We start from the raw sequence: 19,553 nt of genomic DNA, 5'->3' as shown, positions 1-19,553 counted from the left end.
CCTATAATTCTCTGGTTTCCAAACTTCCCGTTATATTCTGCATTGATATATTGCATTCTGCATAATTGACATGAATTCTTGTTTTGTAAGCTTAATAAAAAACAAACTTACAAGGGGAGCATAGGTCTACTTTGAGTGGTCCCCTTGGGATGATACTGTTGCATATCAATTAAGCATATTCCTGCTCAGGAAGACCTTCACCAACACTCACATTTTTATTTTGAAAACTGGAAAGTGTTTTGTGTTCTCTCTCTCTCTGTGTGAGTGTTTGTTTGTTTATTTGTTAAATATATTCTCTTTTTTTCCCTTCTTGCAATCTTCTCATTTTAATAAGGTCACAGATTTTGAGATCAGGGTATATAGTAAGTGGTCTCCTTAACTAATATATGAGCAAGCTTCACCCTATTCTGTAAATGAATATGTGTTATATACTCACTGATTCATGTTGTCTCAACTTGGCTTTGCTTTAATTAAAAAGTTAATATTATTCATGGAATAACGTTCCTGAAGAAATGTACTTACCAGTAAACCAGGTATTCAAGGTTATTTGTTCAGTATTCAAAATGTTTTCAACAACCTATGAAGCTGTAACTAAGGTGGTTTCAAATGATCAGAATATCCATGGGATAGCCACATTTGTTTGCACATAGAATCTGTACAGTCTCTGGGAAAGTTTATTTTAGCCTGTAGCCTACAGCTACATTTAATGAAGCCCTTTGTTACCTGCTCTGCAGTGTATTGGATTGCTCAAAGGGGTGATGATACTGGCCTCCTAAGGGTTGCAAATGACCTCCTTCCCATATGGTCAGAAGTGCTGAGCATTAAGTTATTAAGACACAGCCATTTAGCTGCCTATCACCTCAGTCCATACGCTCTGTAGCACAGAGACCACAATGCTACAAAAGCACTATGAGAAGATTGAATGCAACTTAATGAGTTCATAGTGACATAAAGTTAATTCCCTGCAGGTAAAGCTCTTTTCTGAGTGTATGGGCAGAGGGCTATTTGAGCATGCAGTGACTAGATAAAAGGCAAGACTGGAAGTCATGTAACTTGTGAATCCCTTTAAGTCCCCCTGAAAAGCATTGAAAAGCAAAGAGAGAGGGGAAAATATCCTAATATCATTCCATCTTCTTTAGTACAGTTCTGGGAGAGGGGTGTGTGTCATGAAATAAACTTAGGACAATTATGTGAGCCTAAGGATGTCAGAGTTCATTCACATAATGGCAAACTATCTGAATCTAGCCATTTGGTGGTGACATTTTGACAAGAGGTTAAAGTCAATAAACCTTTGATGTACATGTAAGACATTTTTCTGTTCTTTTCCTACTGCTACAAGGTGGAGATGAGCAAAGGCTTCTATTGTGGGCATACAGAGTCCCCCCCCCCCCCGATTGTGTGTGTGTGTGTGTCTGACTTTAGCAGTTACTGCTGCTTCTGACTGCATAACTCAATGACAGGACCTTTTTAATTTATCACTGTGTCAAATGGCAATCATAATACCAATTGCATTAACTGCAGAGGGAATCAAAATGCCTTTTTTATTAAGCTCAGGATGCTTAGCTGACATTTTCGTGATGACATTTGTCAGTGAAGTGCTATAAAAGTGTTGTGTGAACTAAATCACAAAGTCTGGGTTAGCAAGTGGATTCGCAGAGGATTGTTTGAAGTGGTAGTAGAATTGGGGGGGGGGAGCCTTCTCCCCTTCCTCCAACCGCCCAGTGAGCCCACAGACAAGCCCATTCTGCCCCACCCCCTCCATACCGGGCAGACGTTGCTTACCCCTCCTTTCCTCTACCTGTTACTCTGATGAAATGAATGTTCTTGGCAAAAGGGAGAAATGAAATGACAGTCTGCGGCATCACTGAGGAGAACAGAGGCTGTCTGATGAAGAACAGAAAAGAAGGCATTCTGACATTGCAATCCTATGCCTTTATACTACTGAATAGATCTGAGTAGACCTGTTTAGGGCTGCTCTCTTAATCTCTTATTTCTAAACTCCTTACTGAGGATGACTGGAAACTGAAAGCTGAGTTTTTCTCCTAAGGATTAACGACATGTACCATCAAGGCTTGAAACAGAATAATTCCTTGGTAGAATTGTTGCTAGAACTTCATCATCTGCCACTTCCTCACAGGCATTGAGCTTCTGTCCTTGTGAGGTATTCCTTAAGGTTAATTTAGCAGCCTATGAACTATGGTGAAATCATTTGATTCCCAGCTTTTACATACTTCAGAACACCTGCTGCATAATGCAAGTGCTGACTCTTTCAATGAATTATATCTATAAAAAGGGAAGCCAGTTTAATCCCTTTGCACAGCTCCTGAGATGGATTAAATGTTAGATCTTGTACGAGTATCCATGATGATCTGGAAGCCTAGTGTGTCCGATGGGCACAATGCCTGATCGCCACATTAATAGCTTGTTCTGTTCAGGTCCAAATTGCTATAAGCTATCATCAAGTGCATAGAAGAGCAGAGAGTTTTGCATCTTTGGACTGACTATGTTGCGTAGCTGGATTGGAAAATGCCACTTTAAGAGAACAACGCTTAGGGTAGTAGAGTGGAACTGCTTTAGTGGTGACGCGGCTGGTTTATCAGAGTGCTTTCAGCATTTAGCCTTCAGTCCATTTTTTCCCCTTTTGCTTTTTAAATTATACTGAAAGAAGTCTGAAGCATTAAATAGAAAATCACTTTGCAGAGGACTGATAGGATAAAAAGTACACTTATATGAATATTACATTTGCATGTAATTTTTTAAAAAGATAGAATGGAGTAGCTCAGCATTATTCCATTCCCAGCTACCATTTGCGAGAAGTATAAATTACCAGTGCAGATTTGAAGAACAGATTATAAAGACCCAAGCATGCTATGCTTCAGACCAGCAGCTCTTTTTGCTCATAGCATCAGAGTAAGCGGCCAGGAGGCGAAACAGGAGGATATTTTGACATCTTGTGAATACAGACAGCCATTCACCAAGATGTAATCTGCCACAGTGCTCCTTATAACTCCTTAGTACATTGGTCATTTTATCGGCCTGCAGAGTCTGTTTTCCATATTCCATATCAAACAAACAAAAAGGAATCTTGTGCCACCTTGAAGACTAACTGATTTATTCAGGGGTCGTTTTATAGAAAAATAGGTGCTAGAGCTCATTAGCATAACTCATTAGCATATGCCACCCCCACCACCACCAACCAAAAACAACCCAATGCAAGAAAGGAGAGCCTTGAGCAAGCAAGGCCTGCTTGGACTGGCTAGAGCTCCAGCCAGCCCAAACAGGCCTCACTCACCTGGGGCCCTCCTTGGCCACCGCTCTCCACCATCAAAAGGCCATCAAGCCAGCCGCCACCCAAAATCTCATAAGAAGTGGAGAAAGGGTGGCATGGGCTTCTCCAGGGATTAATGAGGGCTGCTGGAGGCGTGGCAAAGCTCCTGGTTGCTGTTGGGCTGCCCTCTCTCCTAATCCAGGGATTGTTATGCATCTGCACATACTATTCAATGGACAAGGTAGGTGGGGGGAGGGAGAGGGAACAGACAGGTTCAAGAACTATGCTCCTGTGAGCTCCTGCTGAATTCAAGGCCTGGATTTATTGTAGAACAGCCTTTTGTGGGCTTTATCCAGTCCATGAAGTTTCGCTTCATGCACCTGATGAAGTGGGCCTCTAGTCCACAAAAGTTTATGCTTTTGCAGTGACAGACTATCACACCTGTTCCTCTGGAATGTGCAACTCTGATCTAATGGAAGTCTGTGATAAAACCCTCCTTGTTTGGCAGAAGGATGCAAAGAGCCACTTATCAACTGACTGTGTGCACATCATAGTAAGGTAACAATCAATAAATGGTCTTCTTTGTTTACCCACAATAATACTCAAAAGTGAAGATATGCCTAAGGTGTGAGGTGTTCTGTCCTGAACTTAAATATGTGGTAGGGAAGAGCAGTATGAATTGATGGGTTTAAAACAGTACAAATGAATGCCTGCCAAAAGGCTACCCTTTCTGGAGTGTGACAAGATACAAACAGTAGCTCAGTATGCAAAGCTGTCTGTGATAGTTGATGATAGGAATTGTGTTTGAATTCTTCCATCCCCTGTGAGTTTTATATGACTCTCTGCTCCACTTCAAGCTTCACTGATCAGAGTGATATATCTAATTTGAAAAAAGAAGTTGGGAGTTAGCCATGCTGGATTTCTTCTTCAGAGAAATAGAAGTTTGGCAAGGAAGCTGCACTTGCAAGGCAGGTGTGCTATGCTGAATGTGTGAAGGAGTCAACCTGTTGCTTAGCTTTATATTGCATTGTCTGCAGCTCCTTGGCCAATGAAGATTTGAAGTAGAAGATAGCATTTGTACAGTTTTAACAGATAGCCTGCCGGTGGTCCTGTTGGATTCTGGACAGAAACATTGCCTATGCACATAAAGCAGTCATAACCGAGTTCACCTTTTTGATCCAAAGTCTACCTTTTATTAGTTCTGCAGTAGTTCAAACACAGTTATAATCTGATTGAGCACCCTCTGCGGTTTATCTTTGTTCTGTTTTACATGCAGGGGAGGCATAGAATGCCGGTTCGTGTTTACATTTTCCCCCCAGTTGCATTGATTTTCAGCTTTGCTAATGTCTGATGCTTGCTGAAACTCAAGGAAAACACACATGCAGAAAAAATCCTATGGCACAGTACTAATAAGGCTGTACTGTTTGAGGTGCGTGGTCACATATTTGAGTCTTTCCCAAGTCGTAAGATCCCTGCCTGTGCAAAGCCAAAATGTCAGAGTTAAGGATTTTAGATCAGAATTCTCTGTGATGCGTTAGTTTTCAGTGTTCTGGGAGGGAGCATTCAAGCATATCTCCCCTACATTTTGATACGGTCTGGTTTGCCTAGGAAATATGCCCCCCGCCCTTTCCTGAAAACGTAGATTGGCTTTCAGTTTCGACTTGCTGACATGGAGTATGGTTACATTATTGTGGTAAACCATGATAGAATAAATACTTGGTAAGAACTGGATGGCCCCATGGCGCAGAGTGGTAAAGCTGCAGTACTGCAGTTGGAGCCCTCCGCTCACGACCTGAGTTCGATCCCAGCAAAAGCTGATTCAGGTAGCTCCAGGTTGACTCAGTCTTTCATCCTTCCGAGGTTGGTAAAATGAGTACCCAGCTTGCTGGGGGGAAAGTGATTTGCAATGGCAAATCACCTCGAAAAAGTCTGCCGTGAAAACGTTGTGAAAGCAACGTCATCCCAGAGTCGAAAACGACTGGTGCTTGCACAGGCGACTACCTTTACCTTCAAGAATTGGATGGACAAGTGTCCTTACAGAAGCAGAAAGCATAACCACTTCAGCAAATGGTCCCCACTGGGGAGGGGTTTGCTGATAGCCTCCTCCCATTGTATTCCATCAGTACATCATTCCATGCAGTTCTATAGAGTCTCCTGGCCATCAGGAGCAGCTGTTCAGGGAATGCAGTGAGGAGGAAATAGGGAAAAGCTCTTTTGCAAACAAAGCTGCACTCATGCCTTGTTGAATCCAACCATGGTAACTGAGATGCGTGTGTATCGAGCATCTTTAAACAACTCCATATTTTGTATTTGCAGTACTCGAAAACACATATTGCCATTTTCATGCATGTTTAATTTCCATTGAAATTTCTGGATCTTAAGTGTGTATAATAGAGCAGTCTTCATTACAGTGTTTAATACTTAAGTATACAATACTTAAGTATACAATGGAGTTCAGCATACTAAGCAGAATAATAAAGCACATTGTCATATTAAAAGAAATGTGTATTGTTATGACAATATATTTGACAGCAGATAGTCCACAGATGTGAACAGAATAAAGCTCAGCCTTGTGTTACTTGCTTACAGGGTGTGTGATTAGCCTGTAATGTGGATATGGACAAAATAAGCAGCATGGCTCATTGGCCCTCTACTAACTTAGAGCTGTTCTTGTCCTGTAATTCTTACATTATCACATGCTGCTGCTTCAAGCTCTTATTAAAAGGACAAATTAAAACATGAAATTGAACTATGCAAACAGGTTACCAACAAATAATTATAAATCAACTTCACCAACTTTCCATAATACACAGTGATGGGAACACTGTTTAAAGCTTTCACGGCTCTGAATTTTGAATGGGTTTTCTGCTTGTTGATTTCTGAAGCATTATGTCCGTGATAAAACTAGAGGTTCTCCATCTGAACAACAAGGTTTTTACCATAACTGTGGTGGACTGAAAACTTAAAATCGTAATTATGGAGGTCAGAATTGGGTTAAAGAGGAAGTAAATTGTGTCAAATGTAACACTGGTACTCGAGGCTGAAAAAAGGAACTATTTATGTATATGAAGCTTATGCTTTGAGAAAGATTCTTCCCCACTTGTTAGTGCTTTTCCACTTCCGTATGTTGGTCTGTGTTCACATTCTGCTGTGGATTTGCCCTTCTGTTGAAATGAATGAAGAAGCCCTTCTGGTGAAATGAATGAAGAAGCAAGAGTTTTCTGCAGGCCATGAATGGCAGTGGAGCTGGTGCTCTTTTGCAATATTAACACTAATGGTAGTTAGCCTGGTGTTGATCAGCCTGTGCTCTCAAATTGCTTTATGCACATTGATTCTGCTAAAGAGGGTTGCCAGGTTCTTGCTTAGGGAGATTTCATAAGGACCTTAAAAGTGAAACAGCAGTTGCTGATCAGCACCTGTTTATTTGCATATGGAGCACATCATCAATAATACACAAGACAAGGTCTTGGAAGTTAGGAGAGCAGTATGTGAGCTTGGCATCAATTTTTCTTAATAGAACCTCATAAGCAAACTAGTCAATGGCATCGCATGAAAACTGACAGCTTTCATTACAGTGAAATATATGTCTTTAATTTAGTGGTTTTATGGAAATGTGACCCTATTTTTGCTTTTCGTATTTTTTCCTTGTGTTATAACCTTAATTGCAAAGAGATTAATTTTACTTCCTCTGCTGTTCACAGAGGGCGACGAGACAGGAGTGATGGATAATCTTCTTGAGGCACTGCAATCTGGGGCAGCGTTCAGGGATCGCAGGAAACGAACACCAAGAACTCAGGGTAGGACATGCATTGTTCAACTCTGTGGGGAGCAAATGTATATTGTTAAGAGTTGGGGAGTGGAAATTGTTTGTTCAGGGAAGATTTTTAACATTTTCATTGAGAGCATGTTGTGGTTCATGTGTGAAATATTGAGCTGTACTTACAGTATTACAAGTTTTAATATGATTGACTGACTGTATCCACCAGTAATTGTAGCACACAAAAAAGCACAAGGTATTCCCGTTGTATTTGATGCAGTATTAAACAAAACTAAATCAGCACTCCATAGTTCATGGTACATCACTGAAAACCATCTGTATAATTAAGTTGACCCAGCTGAAGTCCTTAAACTCTGGGAGCTATGTATTCTCATTTTTATTATTCTTTTGCCATTGTTGCTGGTTGCAATGTTAGTTTTCAGTGTTTTGGGAGGGAACATTCAAGCATATCTCCCCTACATTTTGATACCGTCTGATTTGCCTAGGAAATATGCCCCCACCCTTTCCTGAAAACATAGATTGGCTTTCAGTTTCAACTTGCTGACGTGGAGTATGGTTACATTATTGTGGTATGCCATGATAGAATAAATACTTGGTAAGAACTGGATGGCCCCGTGGCGCAGAGTGGTAAAACTGCAGTACTGCAGTTGGAGCCCTCTGCTCATGACCTGAGTTCGATCCCAGCAAAAGCTGGTTCAGGTAGCCGGCTCCAGGATGGCTCAGTCTTCCATCCTTCCGAGGTTGGTAAAATGAGTACCCAGCTTGTGTAGATGACTGGGGAAGGCAATAGCAAACCACCTTGAAGAAGTCTTAAATTCTTCTAATTTAAAAAAGTATATCTTGCTTTATAAATTTGTTCAGTTTCCCCAGTCCAAATCTGGTTGGCAGTGGAGAGCCTTAGACTCATATGGTGGGGGGGTAGGAGGAATGGAGCAGTACTTCCTGGAAAGAGGAAGGATTTGAAGGAGAAGATGGTGTTAGCATGATATACAGTAGCCTAGCTTGAGGCACACACAGATGGGGGTTATATAAGCCAGTAACAGTTGTACAGCGTTGGTGAGAACAAGGAGAAATAAGCTGCCCTGGAAAATCTTCTGGCTCAAAATGAAGGGCAAAAACTATACAACCAGGTAACTAAAAATATAGACAGGACTAGGAGAGCTTTCTACATAGATATCATGTCTGTAGACTACATTGGGTATAATCCATCAGGAACATTTCCTCCATGCAGAAAGTTGAATTACTTTCATACATGGCATATAACTTGAAATGGTTTGAGACATTATATTTCCTTGTGGTATAGATTTCAGCATATCGTTGTCAATGGCAAGTGTGTGTGTGTGTGTAATCTAAAACATTTTGTCCTTTGTTAAAATGCCCACTAACATGAAGATTGAATTATGTATAATGTAGTTTAAAAAAAGAAAATGCCATTGGCCTAGCTGGTAAAACAATGTATTTTGTATTCTAAAATTCTGCGAGACGTTAAGATGCCAGAAACATTAAGATGTGTCCTTGTCACAGAAGATCCATTATTTGGTCCTGGTGTATTAGTTCTGTGTAGAGATGCATCTTTGGTTCTGTGTAGAGATGCATCTATTTCTGTTCTCGTCCATGCGGGAGTGCCAAGGAATCTTAAATGGGGTCCTGAAGACAATCCAGTGGAAAGAACTCCATACGCAACACTTGCAAAATTGTAGGATGTCAACAGAACAGTTCATCAGATTATTATTCAGGGAGATTTCCTCCAGTATACATGCATTTATGAAAATGGTATTAGCAAAAATACTTGCTTATTGATGCACAGATAACATAACACGGCTAGGTATAAAGGAAGATTATTGCTAAGACAAGGTAATACATTTTCTTTAGCTTCCTTATTATCTAATCGGTTTGTGTCCTCTAGTATATTCACAAATGTTTTCCACAAATTCTCCTGGTTGCCCCATAAAGTAAATTCATATAGAAGGTTGCAGTATTGATTTTACAGCAACATGTCATAAATGTCATTTTCTATGTGATGCCATTTGTGTCAGAATCCAAGAGCATAAGGTACGGATAGCTATAAAGAAGCATACCTGTTACATACCTGTTTTACTGTGAAACCTGCCTTATCCATGGGCTCAGTACAGTACCATGATATAGGTTAAAAAAAAGATTGTTCTGAACATGTGATATATACAGTACATCAAGAGCAGGTTTCACTCAGTGCACCAATTAATTATCTAGAGATAGATAGATAGATAGATAGATAGATAGATAGATAGATAGATAGATAGATAGATAGATAGATAGATAGATAGATAGATAGATATAGATATAGATATATATACCATTAATCCATTATGAGTTTATATTGTCCTTTATGTTTTGATAGGAGAAAGCAATAAAAGGGGTAACTTCCAACTGGAGCCTCAAATGTCTTCCCTCAAGGAGAATGAGTTCACACAATAATTCTGTTTATTCATGACATCAAAGTTGGTCCAATATAGCTTTAACAGATTTAAATTTAAATTCATTAAATTTAGAATGATTAATCCACTGTGTTATTCTGAGCTAGTTTTTTAACTCTTTTCAGGTATATAGTTGTATATCATTTAATAAGTAAACAAATTATGTATTTCAAAAGATTCATCTCATTTGGTAATGCAGCCAAAGGTTCTTTTTTTGGAGGGGGGGAATAATTGCATGAATTGCAATTAAATATTGGACAGCAAATTTCTACTTGTGCAGCCCGTAAAACTGCATCTTTAAATATTTATTGGTATTTAACTATGGCAGTGCATTTTAACGAATTGTGTGTGATTGAAGTATTAACTCTTTCAGCAACTGCATAGTGGAACGAATTTTAAATCCCATTAACACCACAGATCTTAAAAACAGTAACTTTTTTCTATCCTAGTCTAATATGTAGATAGAAAAAAAATAGTGGAGGATTTAAATGTAGTATCTGCATCTTCTGTTAAACTCCTCTCTTAAAATATAAATAGTTTACTGATTCAGTGATAAGGTTTTACATACAGAGATGCCTTTTTTCTCTATCAAATCTCCCAATGTCTTGTCATTACAAAACTGTTAAAAGAGATATACTTTGGATGACATTCATCATTCTTTCACCAATTATCCATGCCCTTTTATCCTAGCCTCAGGCTATGAGATTATAAAAGAAGACCAGTTCTGAAATACATTCCTTCTAATATTAGTTTAAGCTATCCCCCCACCCCGCATAGCTAACTGTTCTATAAGGATTTTTTTTTAAAAAAACCCCTTTGCACTAAGCTGTTAAATCTTTTGCTATAGAATTAAATGTCTAGAAATGTTAATAGCAGCTGTCCTTTTTAGGAGTGTCCTACTTCAGAAATATTGCAACTGCAATGGCATTACGTGCCATCATTTCTTGCTGCAGAGAAACTACAGCTTTGAGGTATATGTATGGCTTAGGGCAGAGGTGTCAAATTCATTTGTTATGAGGGCCAGATTTGACATAAATGAGACCTTGTTGAGCTGGAGTATGTGTGACATAAAATGTAAAGCCAGGTAGTGGAGATATAAACTTTACGAAGGACAAAGATAAACATTAAATGGGAAGTATTTGTAATTTCCAGTTAATTTAGTAAAACATACTTCTGATTTACTATTGGTGCTTAGACCATGTTCAGATTACCAATTTAATCTAGAGCGCTGCACACCCTTAACTGCTTTCTAAGATCTCCTGCCTAAGCACTGGCATTCCTGTTCACTACAATGCAGGGTTTTTGCATACACACCTGTCTGGTTTTGTTTGTACCAGGCCTGTGTGTATATACAGATGTATAATGTTTAGGATGCCAGTATATGGCCATACCATTTTTGTGGCTCAGAAGATCCCAGTTCTTGTCCTGCTCATGTAAGGCAGTAAATAAATTTAGAATGATTAATCCACTGTGTTATTCTGAGCTACTTTTTTAACTCTTGCTTGATTTAAAGGAGATTTTCCTTAATATCAAAAAAAGCTTAAATTGTGGGAAGCTGGGAAGCAGTCAATTTTATTTGCATGTTAGTGTGATATTTTGAATTTGTGAGTTGTTGGGTTTTGAGAGGGATTTACGATGATTTCTGTTCAGTTGCAACAAATTCTTCTACTACCCAATAAAACCTAGTATTTATGGTGGCAAAGTTGTCTGGGGTGAACCCATTTGGTCATATGCTATTTATAGTTGCGTTCAGACTGTAATTTTAGTGATTGCTCTAAGTCTGAGGATCTCAATAAATTAATTCATTTTATCTCTTTTGCAGTTTATTTAATCACTTTCTTATAGTACAGTTTCTTCCAACTAAAGATAAAGGATCTCAATAAATTCATTTTACCTCTTGCAGTTTATTTAATCAGTTTCTTATAGTACAAGGAAGAAACTGGGGCTGCAATTCTAATAACAGTTTTTCGGGAGTAAGCACTATTGAATAAAATGGGATTTACTCCTCCATAGACCTTCTTAGGATCACTCTTTGAACATTATATCCTAGAAGTGATGAATGTAAGCAGCCATCTTGGCACAAAAGTATTTGTATTTCTGTGAAGTAATCATCATTCTGAAGAAGAGAAACCTAAAAATAACTTCGAATAACATTCAGTGCTAATAGTTTGGCTGAGAAAGTTTCATAATTATTACTGACTTGAGAAAAAGTTTGAGTTGTCTTTCTTGGAAGGATCTTAGGAGGAGGAGGAGGAGGATTTTAAGTATAAGCCAAAAACATAGCCATGTAATACGTTCTATTAAATCAACCAAAAGACAATCCTTGCTTGTTGGTTTTGGATTTTTCGATGGACAAAGCATAGCTACTTGCAACGTTATTTTTCGTGGTAAGGTAACTGCCTTAGAAACAAATGTTTAATTGCCCTTACCAGTCTCACTATTTACTTCATTTAGACCCCATCTTTCTCATCAGTGGGGGCTCAAAGCAGCTTACATTGTTCTCCTCTCATCCATTTTATCTTTGCAAGAACCCGATGAGGTAGATCCAGATGGGTAGCCATGTTGTTCTGAAGCCATAGAACACTTCCTCACAGAATGAAATGGAAATTACAGTCTTACATATAGATAGCAGGTGGGCAGTAAATCAGCATGCAGTGTATGTACATAAAAGCTCACATCTTGAATAAAACTTCATTGGTCTTAAAGGTGGCATTGGAATCTAACTTTGTCCTATGAGGTAGGTTAGGCAGAGTGCATGGCAGACTGGGGATTCAAACCTGGGTCTCCCAGATCCTACTCCAACATTGTAGCCACTACACACCATGTACACATAATGAACAGGGCAGTAAAGGAGAAAAGAAAATCCAGTTGTGGCTTCCAGATTACATCTCATAAAGGTGCCAAGTAACTAGATTAGCAACTAAAATTCTAGGTATCTGATACCTAGAATTTTAGTTGCTAATCTGGTTTCATCTTAAAGACACAAGAGGCTGTTTTCCTGTTTAGTTAAATTTAAAACAACTCACTCCCTTCCCTCCCCCCCCCCCCAAAAGAAAACCCACTCTGTTTGGCAGGTGTAAATGGTGATGGAGAGGCATGATTGTTTTATTTTAAATACACATTATGATACAGATGCTAAGTATTATGCAAACTGCTTTCAGCTATATTGTCAGCGTTGAGGACCCTGGAGCACAATGCACATTAATTAGGAGCAGAAAAAGTACCGTATTTGGCAAGTTTTCCTCAATAGAAGCCTGTTAGGAAAGGATTATGTCATGCAAACTAACTTATCTGCTAAACCACTTGTTTTTATTACTGATTTCAGTTCCACATCTCTCCATTGACACTATGCATTATCAGTTCCCCCAAATGGTATTTAAAAGAAACTGATATACATACTGCAAGTACCTTTTCCTCCAAAACACTTCAACCAGTAACATTTCTCGTCTTGTTCTCATAATTATAGTATAGTAACAAATGGAACATAGACAAAGCCAGGTATCATAGCTGTAGTGCACTATTTCAAATGTGGCAGCCCTGAAAATTGAGATTACCTAAAGATAACTTTAATAAGTATGAAAGAGCTGTAGCTCAGTTAATAGAGCACATGCTTTATGCACAAAAAGTCTCTGATTCAATATCTGTCACCTCTAGATAACCAGTGGTGTTATGTAACTTGGGTCCTGACTGTCTTAGAGCAGGGGTGGCCAACGGTAGCTCTCCAGATGTTTTTTGCCTACAACTCCCATCAGCCCCAGCCATGATGATGGGGCTGATGGGAATTGTAGGCAAAAAACATCTGGAGAGCTACCGTTGGCCACCCCTGTCTTAGAGGGAAAGGGGAGAGAGCAAGCATGGCATAATGGTACAGGTGTCCAACTAGACTCTAAGAAACCCTTGTTCAGATCCCTGCTGGTGCCATGAAAGCTTGCTGTGTAACCTTGGGCCAGTTGCATGCTTTTGTAATGTAATGTAATGTAATGTAAAATTTTATTTATACCCCGCCCTCCCCCGCCAGAGCAGGCTCAGGGCGGCCTAACCTACCTCACAGGGTTGTTGTGAGAATAAAATGGAGGAGAGGAGAACAACCTAAGCTGCTTTGGGTCCCCACTGAGGAAAAAGGCAGGATACAAACAAAGTAAATAAATAAAATGAATAATTTCTGCAAGTTATTATATCCGTCAGTCACATATCTGAACATATCTTTCTAATCTACCAATTTACATAACTAAAATCCATCTCTAGTTTATCTCCCTGCTTTCACATAATCAGTGGGGTTGTTTCCTATTAGCTTGTGTTGAGGCAACAGCCCAAATATCCCAAATTATTACTGATCTGCTTGGTGAGGTCAGTTTTACGGCAGTGTGATGTGCCTCAGTATCTTTATATGCTTTGTAACCCTTGAATGCCTAGAAACATATTTGTTTTTTACCTGAGTAAGCCATCTGTCAAATGAATCTGGACCAATGAATTTCATAAGTGTGCATATCCAGATGAATTAAATGAAGAACAACCAAACAGGGAAGGAGAAGTTAACTAAAAAGAGTCAAGTGCATTCTTACGTGCATTAAAATACACAGTAGGAAGCTTATAAAGAGGACTGATAACATCAAGACAGTTAGCATCTTCATCATAGATAAAGGTTTTTTTATTTATTTTCAAGGTGGCATGCTGCAATCTGAGTAATGATTAAGTGTCCTAGGGAAAGAAGAATGAAACCAAGCAGCTGTATAACAGCTGTGAGCAAATGTAAAATTTTAAATAGGTATAGATTAATCACTAAATTGTATGTTTGTCTACTCAGGAGTAAATTGTGCCAAGCAGTCAGTTGGGGTAAATCGTATAATGGTCTAATTCGATTCAAAGTGGCTTCATATGTTTGTGTGACTGGCCAAGCAGCACAATTCTAAACTAATTAGCCCCAGTACATTTATTCCCAGTAAGTGTGCATAGGATTGTCCGTGTGTTGACTCTGAACCAAAATCAGGATTAAGCTTCCTCAATAACTTGTAATTTTGAAATTTCCCCAAGAAGTTGAAATTAGTTTACCCATCTTATGTAGGAATCATATAATTAAAGCAAATTATGAAAATTAAAAGAGAAACTCAAGCATATCATAGGTTTGTGACTCATCCTTAGTTCTCTCTATCAGTCAGCTTTGCCTATTTGAATTAAGCATTCTGAAATCTGTTTTTATCATATGGCATTTCAAATCTTCACCATTATTTAAAACATTCTTCCTTAGATTTGTGTATGTGTTATATTCGTGCTGGATCTTACATGCAGATGAAATAGTTTGCCCGGCTGGAAGCTAACATAAGAGGCAGGCATCTCTTTAAGCATAAGAACTTTTTCGTACCGTCCCATCCATATGCTTGTCACATGGGAAACAAATTGTGTAGCTGTAAACCTTGGGCTAATCATGCATTGAGGTGCTTTTTCTGTCTGGATTTACAAAAATCTGAAATCCTTGATCAGCATGCCCAGTCCCCAGCTGTTGCCTTGTATTCTTACTGTGTGAATTTCTCTGTTCTCTTGCTGGAATTCTTGCCAGTTTGAAAGTAGTCCTACTGCAAGCAGACGTCCTCGTTGCTCTGTGCTTATGATGCCAGGTGTCAGCATTGATTGATTAACCAAACACGCTGCTTTGTTTTAGAAGAATTCATCCTTATCCTTGACTGTTGTGTCTGAAGAATATTCTGAACTGACTAATTATCATGAGCTATGGCAAATCTCATCTTCTCAGAATTTTTCCTCTCTAAAAATAGTCAGCCGAGATTTTGCACACCCACACACCATTTATATTTTGGAACCAGGCATTTCCATTATGACTTCTACATTTGTTCTATTGATCAAACTTACTAAGGGCCTTCTCATTCTGTCCCCCCTCCCCAGTTTAGTTTGCCATATGGGAAAAGGGAATTAAACGGAAGGTCAGAGCTCTCCTGTGTGCTGGCATCATTGCTGGTCATCATCCTCTTCATCTCCTGGAGAAATAGGCTCAACAAGGAGGAAGGGCTTGTATGACATCAGGCCATGCACTGGGAGGCCTTTAAGGCTACAGTTCTGCAGATTTTCTTACGATTGACTGAGCTTGCTTTTAATTAGCATGTTCGAGAAAGCAAACTCTCTTTATCAGGTTAAGTGACTGAAATTCATATGATTATATCAACGAAGATTAAAAACAAAAAATAGGATGCCCATTCCACCAAGCATATAGGGACAGATTTGTTTCCCCGTTTGTAGTCAAACCAATAGCAGATGCCGACGGGGCGTGTTTGGAGAAACTTTTGGTGGATGCAAGTCCATCTATCTCTAGACAGATAGCTAAATTCTGCCATTACCTGGTGAAGTTCCATACTAAGAAACAAGAAATGGTAGGTTCTGTATGATCTGTTTGAATTTTAGGTTATAAACGATTTTATATATTCGGATTTAAAGGATTTTATATTAATTTGAACTGATTCTGGATTTTAAAATTGGTTAAATTATATTTTAGTTATCCCCGACCTGTATAGGTGCGGAAAAGTTTTAAGTATTTTACTGTATTTTATGTATTTTAGGAGGGGTTTTACATGATGTGTTATAATTTTTATATTGGTCTATGACCGTAATAAAAAGTTCGTTCGTTCGACTAGTGTCCTAATTTCCATACCTATTTGCAGTCCTCCCCTCAAGCTCCACCTGTAACTTAGAATTGGTAAGGATTGTTTCCCTGTGTTAATCTTCAAAACACAAATTATTTTCCATACATCATCTTCCTCTATTGGCTTGGCAGTCATACACGTGAGAACTAGAAGGAAAAAAGAACCATACTGCCAGGGCTTTTTTGGTAGAAAAGGCCCAGCAGGAACTCATTTGTATATTAGGCCCACCCTCTGATCTCACTATTGTTTCACATAGGGCTTTTCTGTAGAAAAAGCCCAGCAGGAATTCATTTGCATATTAGGCCTCTGACACCAAGCCAGCCAGAACTGCGTCCCTGTGCGTTCCTGCTCAAAAAAAAAAAAAAAAGTCCTGCATACTGCTGGGTTTCCTCCATGAATCATTGAAGAAATGTATGTCATGATCACACAGGAAAAAAATCTGTTGTTGCAAAAACATATTGGTTTACTGTCTATGGTTGTGAACCTTTCAGGATATCCCCTTTCTGGCTCAAGTTGCTAAGTTAAAGAAGAAAAGTTGTCCAGTTACCAACATTACTACAACTTCAAAAACTCTATTGCAGTTCAGCTTTTAATGTGCCTAATTGTTATTTTTGTTTACCTCAATTGTTTCTAAGCTTTTGTTGATCATAATGGTCCAGCATCGAATCCTGAAAAGCTTTCTCTTGTTCTCTCTTTTTCAGTCATCCTTACAATGCAGTGTTTTATGGGGTTGTCAAATGGAGAATTCCATATAAAATGAAAATATTATACAGTACTTCACATTCATAAAATAGTTTTCAAATCATGTATCATTTATAGTGGATGTGAAACAGCCACTTATCTAGCTACATAAAAGCAACAATAAAGTGGAAGTTCTCTTCAAATTAACAACATTCAGGTTTATTAGACTAATCAAACTTGATATACATATGTGCATTTGGTACACTAGTTTTCCAACTTGACATTTATCATCTGGAAAAGCAGTATTTTTAAGGAGGATGTTTGAACATTGTGAATCTATTTTGTTTTATGCATTTTCCTTTCAAACTTAAGAGGTACCTCTTAACCTGCAAATGCTTTACCTCAGAGAAGTGGCAGAAGAGGGAAACATTTTGTACGATTGTAATACTTATAAGGGAATATATGTGTTGAATAGCTGGAATTTCTGTAAATGGCCAAAGGCCAACCATCTTTTTATTAGAAACATAAATGCAAATGCTATCATGATGATTTTTGTGACACCTGGGAACATTATGTCTTATATATCATTCAGTGATGAGAAACATCAGCAGAAACAAAAAAAACAGTACATCTCACAGAGTACTCAGAATTCCCATTTATTCAGTTGTTCTCATTATATGTTGGAAGTTCAAGGTTGTACACATCTTTCTTATTGTTAGCATGCATTGTATTATCTGATGCTAGCACATCTGGGAGGGGGGGACCTCCTGTTTCCTAGATAGCAATGCTAACGATGGCTTAATCCAGCATCTTCAGATATTACACCATCATTACTCTACAGCAGTTATTTGGTACCAGATTGCCCTGTGTGGACCAGAACATCCAGTTTAAAAGGACTGCTACAGCGCTATGAGAGTGCAGTATTCAGTGAAGTATGGCCGCAGTGTGCATCTTAAAATGTGAAATTGAGATACCAGAAATACCAGTATTTTAATCAGGGAACACATAAATGTATGGTTAGATCCTCCCAGAAGATAGCAGCCACTTCTGTTCCAGAGATATTTGTATAGCTCCATGTGCCAGAATTTATTTACTGCAGTTAAGCCGTGTCTGATGAAAGGAGCTTTGACTCTTAAAAGCTTATCTCTGAAACATTTTAGATCTCTGAGGTGCTACTGGACTTGAATCTAACTGCTCTTAAGTGTAACTTCTTTGGTATTTATTGTGCAGTACTCCAGTGCAAGATCAAACCTTTTTCAATACAAGTGCACAGCTGCCCAAGCTGCATGTAGCTTTTATTATTTCATAAATTCTTAGATAAGAAATAAAGTTTGCATAGAAAGACCTGAGTAAAAGCTTCCATTTTTCCTTGGTTTGGCATGCAAAATGGTAATCAAACAGCCTTTGAGTAAAACAACAAAATTTACTAGTTCACAAACTTGTTTGCCTGCCTTCATTGGTCATGACACAGTGACAGTCTAAAAGCGGGTGGAGCTGAGGAACTGCCTTACTGGTTTTCTGAAGGGCAAGCGTTGCTGCAAGTAAGTAGGAAGGTGTCTAAAAGCCTAATAAACTCATCCATGTGGAGTATATACTTCGAGCAAAATGTATTAGTTTTTGCATAGTAAATATAGAATAGACAGCATGAGTTTTGGATGAGGTGTTGAAGCCACTCCATGGTGATCTTTTGGGGGATAGTATAAATAACTTGTTCCAATGTCCTGGTATGAAGCCATGAGACTCTAGTTTCCTATCACTTGAGCATCAAATGAGTGATATGTTGTAGTTTGACAATTGTCTGTAACGTGTCAGGGCATTCAAATAGTCACATGTCAACAATAAATAAATAAAGCACACTACTCTTGCTTTGCAGTCTCTTGCGTTCAGTTGAATCCGTCTGGTATCTCAAGTGACACTATCTTACATATTTTTTTCTTAAAAGGATAAGTAGCCATAGTACTTTCAATTGCCATCAAAAGCTTAAATATCTAATTCTAAACACCTCCTCTTTGCCCACCAATCATTTCAAATTTGTTTTCACCCATTTGTTTCACAAATTTGTTTCTACCAAAAAAGCACAGCAAGAATTTATTTGCATATTAGGCCATACCCCCTGACGTCACTATTGTTTCACAACAGAAATTCATTTATGTATTAGGCCACACCCCCTGCCACCAAGCCAGCCGGAACTGCATTCCTGTGCGTTCCTGCTCAAAAAAAAAAAGCCCTGTTTTCATCACTGAAAATTAGAATTTGAAAGTCCAGAGACACTTTTTCATGACAAAAAATATCACTTCTGCTATACATTGATTAAGAATTCACAAGTGGGGCATCTGACAGAGAAAATAACCCAGGATTGCTCTTTTGGTTCTGGGGGAATAATTCTGTCACCACCAAAAGGTGTTTAAAGATTTCTACCTGTGATTCAAAATGGTGTTTGTTTTTTTTACGGTTCCAGGAATGTTTCTAAGTCAGTTCTCTATATCCAGACCTCTTTCTCAATCAACTTCATCCCAACTTCGTTTTTATTTTATTTGTTTTCTTTAGCGCATTGCTGTTTCAAGCAAGTGAGCCATAAGTGGTCTAAAAACATTATTTCTCCATTTAAGATATAAACCATTCCAGGACTGAATTTCTAGTAATGTAACTTGATTGCAGTTCTAATTTTATTTTTTATACCCATTTTCATATTGTTGAGATGCAGGTGTCCCTTACTAATGTCAAAT

The 19,553-nt window shown here is 38.5% G+C and overlaps 1 protein-coding gene across 1 annotated transcript in view; it reads left to right on the top strand.

The window, feature by feature from the left end:
• The window catches only part of DIAPH2 (diaphanous related formin 2), a 446,439-nt gene that overhangs the window by 334,709 nt on the left and 92,177 nt on the right, over positions 1-19,553 (top strand). The window contains exon 27 of the mRNA XM_060249401.1: positions 6,970-7,065. Coding sequence (XP_060105384.1) covers positions 6,970-7,065 — 96 coding nt within the window. The remainder of the gene's footprint in view (positions 1-6,969; positions 7,066-19,553) is intronic.

This window comes from Heteronotia binoei, chromosome 11 (assembly GCF_032191835.1).
Source record: "Heteronotia binoei isolate CCM8104 ecotype False Entrance Well chromosome 11, APGP_CSIRO_Hbin_v1, whole genome shotgun sequence".
Classification (NCBI taxonomy): domain Eukaryota; kingdom Metazoa; phylum Chordata; class Lepidosauria; order Squamata; family Gekkonidae; genus Heteronotia; species Heteronotia binoei.
The sequence above is the reverse complement of the archived record's forward strand: the minus strand, read 5'-3'. Positions and strand labels throughout refer to the sequence as shown.